The 14035-nt window shown below is 53.9% G+C and overlaps 1 protein-coding gene across 1 annotated transcript; it reads left to right on the plus strand.

Moving 5' to 3' along the window:
* Nucleotides 1-180: 180 nt before the first annotated feature.
* Nucleotides 181-11585, plus strand: RCN3 (reticulocalbin 3). Its single transcript, XM_014830339.3, has 7 exons — nucleotides 181-427; nucleotides 851-1098; nucleotides 2949-3151; nucleotides 4257-4429; nucleotides 8017-8077; nucleotides 10543-10742; nucleotides 11002-11585. The coding sequence occupies exons 2-7, from the start codon at nucleotides 857-859 to the stop codon at nucleotides 11107-11109; spliced, it is 987 nt and encodes a 328-aa protein (XP_014685825.1). The 5' UTR covers nucleotides 181-427; nucleotides 851-856; the 3' UTR covers nucleotides 11110-11585.
* Nucleotides 11586-14035: the final 2450 nt, after the last annotated feature.

The following is a 14035-nucleotide window of genomic DNA, read 5'->3' on the forward strand; positions in this document are numbered from 1 at the left end:
GGCCCCTTGGTTCCCCTCTTTCTTAAACCGTCCCCACAAAGAGAAAGAGAGAAAAATACAACTCCCATGAGGCTTTGGAGCTAGAACAACTGGAGGTAGTCGAGGAGGGCGCCCGACGCTTGCCGGGAGTTGTAGTTCTCCCGGGCCGCGTCACGCCGGCGTCGACCACCCCGGCTGCCCGGGGGAGGGGCGGGGCCGAGCCGCGCGGACCGCGCTTTCCTTTGTGGACGTGGCGAGGGGCGCCCGCAGCCCGCCGGGCCGTCACAGGCCCCGCCCCGTGGGGCCCTCCTGAGAGCTCATTGGTCGGGGGGCGGGACCTTGACGCTGCCGGGGGCGTGGCCTGACTGGAGAGCTGCCAAATTGGGCATCTTTTCGGACAACGCAGAGGGGAGCGTGGGGCGCGAAGTGGAGCTGGATAGATAACAGGGTAAAGGGAGGCGGGGGCGGGTGGCCTACCCAGGGAGGGGACTGTTCGGGTCACTCGGGTCGAGGATTAGGGTCCAGGCTGGAAGCGACGCCCGGGAGCCTGCCTGATTCCTCTCTGGCCGCGACCCCGCCCTGCACTCTGCGGGGGAAGCGCGCCACGTCTCCCGCTGGACTCCCCCCGCTTGCGGCTCTGGGACCCCTCTGGGACTCCCTCCGAAGATTCGGTCCCCACAGCTGGTTTTATTTCTGAAAACCCCGCCCCCCTTTTCTCCCATCCCGGGCCCTTCTTGAGCCCAAAACTTCTCAGCCAGCTGCCATCTCTCTATCCCGTTCTGGGTCCCCCTCTCCCTCCCTCCCCATCCTCTTGCCCCGTCTCTGTCTTTTTTCCTGCGATCCCTGACTCCTAGCTTCCGCCACTCCCCAGGGACTAATGATGTGGCGCCCATCACTTCTGCTGCTGCTGTTGCTGCTCAGGCGCGGAGCCCAGGGGAAGCCGTCCCCTGACGCCGGCCCTCATGGCCAGGGGAGGGTGCACCAGGCGGCCCCCCTGAGCGAGGCCCCTCACGACGACGCCCATGGGAACTTCCAGTACGACCATGAGGCTTTCCTGGGACGAGAAGTGGCCAAGGAATTCGACCAACTCAGCCCAGAGGAAAGCCGAACCCGTCTGGGGTAGGCGAGAGATGGGGGCTGGGGAGTATTTTTAAACAAGGAGGTCGGGGGACGCCTCAGTGAGAAGGTGATATTTGAGCCATGTGAGTATATGCGGGAATAGCGTTCCAGGCAGAGGGAAATGTAAGTGCAAAGGCCCTGAGGCAGGAGTGGGCCGGGTGTGTTTGAGGAACACTGAGGCCCATGTGGCCAGAACCCAGTGAGTGAAGGGAGTGGGTGGGAGGTGATGGCAGAGAGAGGACAAACCTTGTGCAGGGTCTGTGGAGGCATAGTGAAGATTTAAGCTTTACTCTGAGTGAGACGAGAGCCGAGGGAGGGCTCTGAGCAGGGGGACGACGTGAGCTGACTTAGGTTTTAACAACATCCTTCTGGTTGCCATGTGGGGAATAGACTATAGGGAGCAAGAAGCAGGGATCCCAGTGAAGAAGCAACTGCAATAGTCCAGGTGGGACACCAGAGACGATGGTGGCTCGATGAGGGTGGAGAGAGCGGTGGTGGCCGGGGCATCTGGCTGGGAGATAGTGCATGGATGGGGTTGGGTGAAGGAGGGCTGGGCAAGGATGATAGGCTGCCACATTTGGCACTTACTGCAATGCCAGACACTGTTCTAAGTGCTTTCATCTAGTCCCCACCACCACGCTGTGGGGTAGGTCCTATTATTTATCCCCATTTTACAGAGGGGGAAACTGAGGCACAGAGGGGTTGAGTGACTTGCCCACGGCCACACAGCCAGCAAGAGGAGGCTGCAGGATTTGAACCTAGACTACCTGGCTGTGGAACCCACGTTCTTAACCACAGCTCGAACCTCAGGGTAGACTCAGGGTAGAGTGTCAGTGCTGGGGACAGCGCCGGCCTCCGACCGATCAGAACAGAGACAGCCTGGCGCGGGAGGGGCGGCGTCCTGCACAGCGGCGTCTTGGATTCGGCCCCGGGGACTTAGGGACGGTGACAGGGAGGAGGGCTCCATGTGGGCTCTGTTAGCCGCTGGGCGAGGGCACAGACCAGAGGCGGGGAGCGGCCAGGGGAGGGGGGAGGGGCCTGGGAGCCTACAGGCGCGGCCCGAGGGGAATGGGCGAGGTGGGGGCCTAGGGGGGCTTGACCTGTGATGCAGGGGAGCCAAGATCAGGCTGGAGCACGGAGAGGAGGCCGAGCCCGCGGGGTTGAGGGCCATGCCTGGGAACGGCAGCGGGAGGGGAGGGGAGAGGGGAGGGGCGCAGCATGGGGCGGGGCTGGAGGGAGAGGGGCCTGCAATTGACGCGCGCGGCCAGGGAGGGGACGCAGCAGGGGCCGGGGTTAGAAGGGAGAGGGGCGCCCCTCAGAACCAGGGGACAGGGGCCGGGCCTGAGACGGCGAGAAGTCGGGGGCGCGTGTGGCCGTGGCAGTCGGAGTTCATAGGGAGTCTGGGGACAGGGACCCTGCGGGCGAGGGGCGCGGCAGGGCTTCCAACTCGGTCGAGCCAGAGGAGGAGCACGTGCGGGGTCGAGGGGCGGGGCCAGAGTGGGGGGTGTGGTCCTGGATTGTAGGTCCTTGGATTGCAGCCACAGGCCCGCTGCGTCTGGGAAAGGGCCTGGGAGCCTGGATTGACGGGGCGGAGCCTGGGTTGAGGGGGGCGGAGCCTGGGTCGAGGGGTGGAGCCTTGTCGAGGGGCGGAGCCTGCGGTGGGCGCGGTCCCGAGATTGACAGGCGCCTCTCCCTGGTGCGCCGGCGGCTCGTGGACGGCATTTTCAGCCCTATATGGGGGTGTGTCTCGAGTGGGGGCGTGGCTCTGCCTGAGGGGCGGAGCCCGGGCGGGGGCGGGACGCCAGGGTGGGCGGGGCCTGAGGCTGACTGTGCCCCGCCCCGGCTCGCAGGCGCATCGTGGACCGCATGGACCGCGCGGGGGACGGGGACGGCTGGGTGTCGCTGGCCGAGCTCCGCGCGTGGATCGCGCACACGCAGCAGCGGCACATACGGGACTCGGTGAGCGCGGCCTGGGACACGTACGACACGGACCGCGACGGCCGTGTGGGTTGGGAGGAGCTGCGCAACGCCACCTATGGCCACTACGCGCCCGGTACGCGGGGAGACCCCCGACCCCTGCTCCCCACACACACCGTGAACCCGACCTTTTTGACAGCCTCATCCTGAGAATGTTTAGCCTGTTAACCAGAATCCCTGACCTTTGACTTCCGACCCTTGACCAGGGTCTGCCCACTTCTTGGACCCCATCACCCTGAAACCCCCAATCCCTGATCTCTCGCTTCTCATTCTGGCCTCCACGACCTCTATAACTCTGTGACTGGGGGACTTCAGATCCCTGACTTCTACTTCCTATGCCCTGTCATCCTGACCCTTGACCTCTGACCTCTCATCCTGAGAACTCCAAAGCCATTTACCCTGACTCTCTGGGTTCCTTCCTCTCCGTCCCCACACCCCGGCCCTGGGCCCTCCACTGTTCTTGTTCTCTCCCTCCTGGACCTTCACTCCAGCCTCCCCGTCCAGCCTGTCCCTCATATGTCCCCAGAAGGATCTTTCCACACGAGAGGTGACCCTACCCTCCTCTGCTCCCACGCCCCCCCCCCCCCATGCTCCCCAGGGCCCTCAGGAGACAGTCCCAGCTCTTCAGCTCAGCCTGGCCCAAACCCTGGCTTTGTTTTCCTGCCTTTTCTGCTCCAGCCAAGTGGATCTTCCGCAGTTTCCCTGAACTCATCACACTCTTCAAACCTCCGTATTCAGCACATACTGTTCCCTCTGTTGAAAATGCCCTTCCCCTCCTCTCTGTCCAGCAGCCTGTGTCAGGATAACCTATTGTACCAGAGGGTGACTTTGGGGTCCAACGGGCCAAGGTCAACTCACAGTGCATCCTTCCTGGCTGCATGACCTGGGGCCACTTATCTCCTCGCTCTGGGAGTAAGCTTTCTCCTTCACACAGTGAGAATAAACGCAAAAACTCACTTGACTTGCTTTTTGTGAGAATTAAATGCAATCTTGTCAGTAAAGAGCTTGGCATAGAATAAGGTAGCTAATAAATGCAAATAATGAACGTACACTAATTATTATTAATTTGGTAGAGGTCTCCCTCCCTCCCTGCCCTGAGGTAGAGCCGGTTGTCTTGTTCCTCAACCGGCCTGGCGTGCCCTCCATGAAAACACATCTGACTGGGACCCCTCCCGCCCCAGGTGAAGAATTTCACGACGTGGAGGACGCCGAGACCTACAAGAAGATGCTGGCCCGCGATGAGCGGCGGTTCCGGGTGGCCGACCAGGATGGGGACTCCATGGCCACTCGGGAGGAGCTGACGGCCTTCTTGCACCCTGAGGAGTTCCCCCACATGCGGGACATCGTGATTGCTGTGAGTGGGGGCCTGGGGAACCCGCTCCCTGCTTCCCACCTCCCTCCTGGGACCCAGGCTTCTGATGCCAGGCCTGGCCTCCCCTCGCTTACCCTGTGGGATCCAGTCACCTGGTCCTCAGCACCTTCCCCAGGGAACCCAGGCCACAAAGGCAGGTCAGTGGAGGGTAACATCTATGTCCACCCCCCTCCCCGCCGTGTCTAATCTCTCCTGGGCCAGCCTCTCCCTTCCTGTGCTCACATTTGGGATCCAGGCCCCCCAGCCAGCCCTCAGGAAAACCACATCCCCCCAAAGAGCCTTGAGGAGCCCTAATCCTGGATGAACCCCAGGAAAACCCCAGCCCCACACATGGAGTGTCCATTGGAGGCTGGCCCCCATCTTATTTATTCCTTTATAAATTTTTTGGCCAGTTCCTTCTCTATTCTATAGTGGAAGGATTTTTTTCGCTTTTTTTTTTTTCCAATAGACTAATTTTTAGAGCAATTTTAGATTCATAGCACAATTGAGCAGAAAGTCCAGAGCTTTCCCAAATGCTGCTTGCCCCCACACAGGCACAGCCCCCCAAATAGCATCTCCCACCAGAGAGGTACATGTGTCACTGTCAGTGACCTTTAGTGACACATCCTTATCCCCCACGGTCCGTAGTTAACATTAGGGTTCACGCTTAGTGGAAGGATTTATATCCACTTCTATCACACCTAACTTTTCACAAATTATTTTTAAAATGTAATATATGTGTTTCTCAAATAGGTTAAAGGCCCAAAAGATGCAAAAACGGTGACCAACCTTCTGCCCTCCCCCGCCCCCCCCACCCCCCAGTACCACCCCACAGGTAACCCCTTTCTTGGGTCTCCACTTCCAGAGCTGCTTTGAGCATCTGTGGCCAGGCTGTTAGGACCAAGGGCTCTGAGGCCACAAAGCCTGGGGTTTAATCCCGGCCCTGCAGCTTCCCCGCTGTGTGACCTTGGGCAAGTGATTCAACCTCTCTGGACCTGAATGTCCTCATCTGTAAAATGGTGGTACTGATAGCAATCCGTACGTCGAGGGTGTTCATAGGGACTAGATGAGTTATTACATGTAAAACTTTAAAATTGGCCTATAGTCAATGCTCACTATGTCACTTTACACACACGTGTCAATATAGCTACAGGATAAAACTTCTAGGAGCGCCCCATAATGTAGCGGTTAAGTTTGTGCGCTCTACTTTGGCAGCCCAGGTTCTGGGGTTCAGATCCCTGGTGTGGACCTACCCCACTCATCAGCCATGCTGTGGTGGCATCCCACATAGAAAAGTGGAGGAAGATGGGCACAGATGTTAGCTCAGGGTGAATCTTCCTCAAGGAAAAAACGAGGGAGATTGGCAACAGATGTTAGCTCAGGGCTAATCTTCCTCAGCAAAACAAAACAAAACACTTTTAGGACTGGAATCACTGAATCAACAGGATGTGCATTTGTAGTTGTGTTAGAAATTTCTAAAATATTCTATTGACTTGATGTGTTCTTCGAAGTGGGGCTTCCAGCCCATTCTGAAGACGACTGAGATCCAGACAGGAGAGATGTCATTAACCCAGGTTCCTGGAACCCCGTAGCCTCCCTATCCTACAAGGCTCAGCGTCCCTCCTTTATGGCAGATAGTGTAACACCCCCTTACTCTCCTGAGTTGAGATTATTTAACAAACCCAGACTGAGCATGCCCTGTGTGCCAGGCAGCCTTCTAGCATCTTTACTGCATTACCTTGATTTAATCGTCATGGCAACCCCATGGGGGTGCGCTGTCATCTTCACTGTACTGATAAGGACAGTTAGGCACAGAGAGGTGAAGTGACTTGCCCGAGTCACCCAGACAAGAAGTGGCACAGCTTGAATTCGAACGTAAGCAGCTGAATCCATGGTCTAAACCAGAGGTCAGCAAACTGTAACCTGTGGCCGAATCCGGCCCCCAGCTTGTTTTTGCAAATAAAGTTTTATTGTAACACAGCCACGCCTGTTTGCTTACATATGCTAAAACGGCAGAGTTGAGTTCGTTTGACAAAGACTGTACAGCACGCAAAACCAGAAACATTTCCTTTCTGGCCCTTTATAGAAAAGTTTGCTGAGCCCTGGTCTAAACTCTGCTGTCATCTCTCACTTTTTTTTTTTTTTTGGTGAGGAAGATTGGCCCTGAGCTAACATCCTTTTGCCAATCCTCCTCTTTTTGCTTGAGGAAGATTGGCCCTGAGCTAACATCTGTGCCCATCTTCCATTTTATGTGGGATGCTGCCACAGCATGGCTTGATGAGCGGTGTGCAGGCCTGTGCCCAGGATCCAAACCTGCAAACCTGGGGCTGCCGAAGCAGAGTGCGTGAACTTAACCAGTACGCCACTGGGCTGGCCCCTCCTCTCTCACATTTGTGGATAGAAAGCATAACCTCCCCACACACACGATTTCAAAACAGGACTATTAGCCCGAACTGCACTATGAAGGAGAAACTAAAGGAAAGTCACTTATAATGATGATAGGAATTTCAATATGCAAGTGTTGTAGAGTCGCCAGATTTAGCAAACAACACAGGACATTCCATTGCACTTGAATGTATAACAAAAAATAATATAAACAACACAGAATTCTTTAGTGTAAGTATGTCAAACACAATGTTTGGGACATACTTATATTTAAAAAATTATTTATCTGAAATTCAAATGTAACTCCGTGTCCTGTGGTATAAGTATGTTCCCAATATTGTGTGTGAAATACTTACACTAAAGAATTATTCAGGGGCTGGCCCGGTGGTGGAGTGAGTGGTTAAGTTCACGTGCTGTCCTTTGGTGGTTCTGGGTTCACGGGTTTGGATCCCAGGGATGGACCTAGCCCCGCTCATCAAGCCATGCTGTGGTGGCATCCCCCATACAAAATAGAGGAAGATTGGCAACAGATGTTAGCTCAGGGCCAATCTTCCATACCAAAAAAAAAAAAAGAAAGAAAGAAAGAACGAACTATTAATTGATTATGAAAGTCGAACGGAATTGAGCATCCTGTATTTTATCTGTCAACCCTAAAATGTTGGAGCACGACGTTGCTAGAAGCCATAATGGAGGGTCAGAGGCCTGCACCGTCTTACAGGGAGTTAGTTTGAATGTAAACGTGGGGATCAGAAACCGTTTGCTCAAGAAGCGAAGAAAAACCAAAGAGCAGAGGTATCGAGTGTGCGTCAAAAGGTTCCCCCAGTACGTGGTGCTCAGAAGTCAAGCGGGGTGGGGGTCGGGGCTCTGCTGAATGGAGAGAGGCTGCAGCCCCTGCAGAGCGTGGGCTGCGCGCGGTGAAGTCGCTAGGGACGCAGGACGGCGCTCCCGGCGTGGAACCCTGCGCGTCACTGAGCGTCCGGGTCCGCTGCCCACACGCGCCAAGTGCAGGTGGGGCTCGCGTCCTCGTGACACCCAGAGAGCCCCCCGTTTTCCCACACGCCCCCAGGACGGTTAGGCCCCGCGGAGACTGCGCCACGGCCCGCCCCACAGCTGCCCCAGAACGAGATTCCCTGAGGGAAAGTCTCATCCTGACCCCTGAGGTCCAGCCCCCTCGGGAGCCAACCCCGATGCCTTTCTCTCCCCAGGAAACCCTGGAGGACCTGGACAAGAACAGAGACGGCTACGTGCAAGTGGAGGAGTACATTGGTGAGTGGGACCTGAGTTCCTCCCCGAGGACACCTGGCCCCCCCTGAGCATGGGCTGCAGCCTGATGTGTGTCACCCATAGAGGAGCAATGGCCCTCTGAAGTGGCAGCAGGGGTACTGCTTGAGTCCATGCAGCCACCAAACATTTATTGATCATCTACTGTGTACCAGGCCCCAAAAGCATTTATTGATCACCCACTGTGTGCCAGGCCTGGCAAACATTTATTGAGCGTGTGTATTTGCTGGGCCCAGCAAATCTTTATCAAATACCTACTATGTGCCAGGCCCAGGAAAGATTTATGGAGTACCTTCTGTATGCCAGACTGGGGGAGCATTTATTAAGCACGCACTGTATGCCAGGACCAGTAAACATTTATTGAGCACCTTGCATGTCAGTGGTTGAGGATAAAGCAGAGAATCTCACAGACCACGTCCCTTCCTGGGAGGGTCTGGAATTTCTACAAAATTAGGGGCTGCATTTGCTGGGGGTGGGGAGTCAGGGAGCCCGTCTTGAACCCGCATTTGCACAGCCAATGCTGTGTCTCCTGTTCCTCGGGATGTTGGGGAGCCCTCACGACACCCCCAAATTCCCCCTTGGCCCTGCCTCTGTCCCTGCCCTCGGGGGCAAAGAATTTCGTTGACGGGAAAGCTATGAAGCATGGAAGTCTTTAGAGTTTGAAAATATTTTTTCTAGAATGTTGTTGTGGTACAAACCTGTAGACAAGGCATTTTTATTTAAGCATAATTTAGTTTTTTACATCTGCGAGAAAGATAGAAATTTTTTTTTTTTTTTGCTGAGAAAGAACTCGAGCATCAGAGGTGAATAATAATGGTAGCTGACACACCGCCACTCACCCTGTGCTCGGTGGCTGACATCTGGTAAATTCATTTAACCCCCACAGCAGCCCTATGGGATGTGTATTATCACCCCATTTTACAGCTCAGGAAGCTGAGGCCCAGAGGGTAGATACTTGACGGGGGTGGAGCAGGACTTAAGTCCAGGCAGGCCGACCCCAGGGTCCCACCCTGACCCCTAAGCTGCTTCCCTTCCCCGTGGGGTTCTGGGGACACGGATGTGGGCAGGCCCCTGGGACCCGCCCCAAAGAAGTGCAATTTCTCAGCTGTTTGTTGAGAGGTGCAGGGACGGACGTGAGCGAGGCCCTGACCCAGGCTGGGGGGGTGGGGGTCGGGGAAGGTGGGAGAGTGGGGATGCGCTGTGCTCAAGGGTACAGGCTCCAGAGCCAGCCTGTCTGGTGCCCACCTGCCCCCTCCCAGCCATGTGACTGTAAATGAGTCCCTTTCTCTCTCTGAGCCTCAGTTTCCTCATCTGTAAGTGAGGGGAGTAGAGCACCCACCACATACAACCACGTATGGTCAACCCAGAAGCCCAACAATGGATGGATGGTTAAACAAAATCTGGTATGTCCATACGGTGGAATATTACTCAGCCATGAAAAGGAATGAAGTAGTGATACCTGCTGCACGATGGTGAGCCTTGAAAATGCTGTGCTTAGTGAAAGAAGCCAGACACAAAAGGCCACAGTATTGCATGACTCTATTTCTATGAAATGTCCAGAATAGAAAATTCACAGAGATAGGAAACAGATTACTGGTTACTAGGGACAGGGAGGGGGGGATTAGCGAGTAACTGCTTAATGGGCCTGAGGTTTCCTTTTGGGGTGATGAAAACCTTCTGGAACTAGATTGCGGTGGTGGTTGCACCACTTTATGGATCTACGAAATGTCACTAGTGATAAATTTTATGTTATGTGCTTTTTAACCACAATTTTTTAAAGCCCGCACAACACCCATCTACCATTGCCACCATTTCCTATAAGAAATGATGACTTAGGACCATTAAAAAAAAAAAAAAGGGGAAGTTCTGCGCTCCCCGAATATTTCATGACAACCTTGTGACAGCTCCCTGGCCAGGCATTCTGTCCTAATTGTCATGGGTTTGCATCTGATGTAAAAAGACTTTCCAGGTTGTAATGTCTTCCAGAACCGTCTCCAAGCCAGCCCCTGGAGTGGAGTATTTTTCAGCCATTTGCAAATAATTGAAATCAATGAGAGGCTCCCACAATCTTGAGGGAGGTTCTTAAAAGGAGATGAAGTATTCTATGTCTAGGCTTTACCGTATCTCCTGTGATCTGGCCAGAAAACTCTTCACTCCTTCCTCCTTAATATGGAGTGCTCCGGGGTGCCAGGCACGCACCACACCGTGCGTACAGTATTTCATGTGTGTCTCCATCACCTTGATGGATCATTCAATCGATGAAATAATCCATCGATCAAGTCAATTTCACGTGAAGCATAAGGATCACCTGTAAACCGGGTTTCGTTATTAATCCCGCTTAAATAGAAGAGAGTTGGGTTGCCCGAGGTCAGGAAGGGTCCCAGCCGGGATGGTGGCCCCAGTCGGCCGGGGACCGCCCCTGACGGCGCCCCCTGTTGCCCCGACCCCAGCGGACCTGTACTCGGCGGAGCCCGGGGAGGAGGAGCCGGCCTGGGTGCAGACGGAGCGGGAGCAGTTCCGGGACTTCCGGGATCTGAACAAGGACGGGCGGCTGGACGGCAGTGAGGTGGGCCACTGGGTGCTGCCGCCGGCCCAGGACCAGCCTCTGGTGGAGGCCAACCACCTGCTGCACGAGAGCGACACGGACAAGGTGCGCGGATGGGGCCGCGCAGGCGCGCTGGGGGCGATGCTGGCCCCGGGGTGCGGAGCTGCGGGGTTCCTGATTGGCCGGAGAAAGAAAGAGGGACAGAGACTGAGAGATGGCGGGGCAGGAACAGAGACCCAAGGGAGGAGGGGACGGTGACCCAGAGAGACGGGAGAGAGACTTGGGGGGGCCATCTTTAGCTTCAGGGAGGGGTTCCCAGGCCGGGCCCCTTGTCGACCCCTCTGACCTCTGCGCCTCCCTCCAGGACGGGCGTCTGAGCAAAGCCGAGATCCTGAGCAACTGGAACATGTTCGTGGGCAGCCAGGCCACCAACTACGGCGAGGACCTGACGCGGCACCACGACGAGCTTTGAGCCCCAGCGCCCACTGCAGCCTTGTAGCCCCATGGGTGACCCGAGGAGGGGCCCCGGGCCAGCCCCTCTCCCCATCCAGCCCTGCAGGATGCCGACGCAGCCCCCGTGTCCCCCTGCCCCTGGGCTGCCACGGACTCACTGGGTCAACTTCTCTCCTGGAGACACTACAGTCCCTCCCAGCCCTCTCCACCCGCCACAGGGGCTCTCACGGCCCCCAAGGGTCAGAGACCACCCATTTCTCACTGGCAGAATCTTCCAGCCCAGATCAGGGGCCCCTACCCCAAGCTCAGCCTCAAAGAGCCTCCACTAACCACCCCAGCTCCAAATCTGAGCCTCATACCACATAGAAACACTTCCCCCACCTGTCACCCCACCCGGCCTCAGCCCTGCACTTGCACCGCTGGGCGGGCCCAGCACTGCCCCCAGGACACCTCCTCTCTGCCAGGGCGGCAATAAAATTGAGTGCTGGGGCCTTGGCTGTGTGTCTGAGAGGGTGACAGGGGCCCTGGGGAGGAGTTGGGGGCTGTGACTGGGAAAGAAACATGCTGGGAGTTGGGGGGACTGTGGGCTCAAGGAGGGGACAAGGCTTTAGAAAAGGGGGCAGTGAGGAGTGGTCCAGGCAGCGGGAACAACAAGTGCAAAGGCCCTGTGGCAGGAGCAGGCCTGGTGTGTGTAAGGATCAGCCAGGAGGCCAGTTTAGCTGGAACAGAGTGAGCGAGGGGGAGAGGGTGGGAGGTGAGGGGAGAGAGGCAACTGGGATCAGGTCATCCAGGGCTGTGGGCAGGTCATCGTGGTCCCTGTTTGGTGGGACAAGAGAGGAGAAGAAACCCAGAGGGAGGCAGAGACCCAGAGAGATGGGGACAAAGTATCCTGAGCAGAGGATGGCCATGGGCTGACCTGGGTTATAACACAGTCTCTTTGTGCTGAGTTGGGCCAGGAGCAGAAGAAGAGAAGTTACAGGCATTCTGGAGAGAGAATGGCCCATCATTTCTTCCTTCTGCAGCCCCATGACACTCACTGGTTAAATTCACCTTTAGGCTTGAACATGCCCCAGTTCTGTCCCAGCAATTCCACTCCTGTTGCCCCCAAATGGGAATATAAGAATAAGGTCACCAAAATAAGGTTTGTAGTAGCTTTATTCGTAGTAGTTCAAACTGACAGCAGCCCGCGTGCTCATCCACAGGCGAAGGGGTAGCTGCATCGTGGGTCTGCCCCTAGAGGAAGCTGCAGAGCATGTGCAAGAGTGATGGCCTGGAGGAATCTCACGAAGATTATGCAAAAGAAACCGGACCCAGCAGAGCACAGGCCGGATGATTCCATTCAAAGGAAATTCAAGAACAGACAAAACTCACCTAGGGACCAGATGTCAGGACAGGAACAGGCCTGAACTTGCTCTGGGTGCTGCTTCCCCCCGGGGGGTTCAGCCTGTGACAATTCATCCAGCCGGCCTTGCGTGATGTGTGTACTTTTACACCCAATAGACTTCAAAGTTTGCTTTCCAAAAAATCCCCCAGATTTTTAGGGCAGTGAAACTACCCTGTATGATAATGGTGGATAGATGTCATTATACATTTGTCAAAACCCGTGGAATGTACCACACAAAGAGTGAACCCTAATATGTGTACGCACTTTCGTTAATAATAATGTATCAATGTTGGCTTGCCAATGATAACGCAGTATCACACTATTGCAAGATGTTAATAATAGGGGAAATTGGGGGCGGGGTAAGGGGATCTAAATGGGAACTCAGTACTTTCCATTTGTTTTTCTGTAAACCTAAAACTGCTCTTAAAAATAAAGCCCATTAATTTAAAAAATCATAAGCACATAAAATAGAAAAAAACCCAAAAACCCTTATAGGTCAAGTCATAGATCTCCCATATTTTCTTTTTCCCTCTTGGGGAAAAAGATGGAAATAACCCAGGGTGAGACTGTAGACTGATGTGGGGAGAACAGACATCTTAACAATATTCAGTCTCCCAATCCATGAACATAGTATGTCTTCCCATTGATTTAAGTGTTGAAATTCTCTCAGCAACGTTTCGTAGTTTTCAGACTAAAGATCTTATATCTTTTGTTAAATTTATCCCTAAGTATTTTGTGTTTTTTATGCGATTGTATATGAAATGTTTTTTTTTTTTTATTTTTTTATTTTTTTTTATTTTTTCCTTTTTCTCCCCAAAGCCCCCCGGTACATAGTTGTGTATTCCTCGTTGTGGGTTCTTCTAGTTGTGGCATGTGGGACGCCGCCTCAGTGTGGTCTGATGAGCAGTGCCATGTCCGCGCCCAGGATTCGAACTAACGAAACACTGGGCTGCCTGCAGCGGAGCGCGAGAACTTAACCACTCGGCCACGGGGCCAGCCCCTTTGAAATGGTTTTTTAATTTCATGTTCCAATTTCTTGCTTCTAGTATATAAAATACAATTATTTTTGTCTATTAACCTTGTATCCCATGAACTTGCTAAATTTATTAGTTCTAGAATATATATTCCACTCTTTTTTATTGTTTTATTTCTCCACTAAGATTTCTTTTTATTTGTTAGAAGTATATTTTCTTTTAGGTTCTTGGCCATAGTTATAACAGCTATTTTTAAAACCTTTTCTTATTCCAACATATAGGTCATTTCAGAGTTGGCCTCAGTTCATTGATTGCCTGTTCTCTTGAGAATGGGTCATATTTTCCTATTTCTTTCTATTTTGAGTAATTTTAGATTGTCTCCTGAATACAGGGTAGAAACTCTGGAGTCTGGAGCTCCTCTCAAGAGTATTGATTATTTTTTTTTTCTAAGCAACCCATTAACTTGATTGAACTCAAACTATGATCTCTGGAAACTCTGTCTGTCCTGTAAAATTTGTAGCTCAAATTTCAGTTCATTTTTTTTTTTCTTTTTAGGTTTAGCTAAGCTTCCTGGAGTGTCGCCCATG

This window comes from Equus asinus, chromosome 26 (assembly GCF_041296235.1).
Source record: "Equus asinus isolate D_3611 breed Donkey chromosome 26, EquAss-T2T_v2, whole genome shotgun sequence".
NCBI lineage: Eukaryota > Metazoa > Chordata > Mammalia > Perissodactyla > Equidae > Equus > Equus asinus.

Coding starts and splice junctions, on each gene's coding strand:
- RCN3 (XM_014830339.3), top strand. CDS start 857: ATGATGTGGCGCCCATCACTTCTGCTGCTGCTGTTGCTGCTCAGGCGC. Junction 1,099..2,948: donor GAAAGCCGAACCCGTCTGGG/GTAGGCGAGAGA, acceptor CCCGGCTCGCAG/GCGCATCGTGGACCGCATGG. Junction 3,152..4,256: donor CTATGGCCACTACGCGCCCG/GTACGCGGGGAG, acceptor CTCCCGCCCCAG/GTGAAGAATTTCACGACGTG.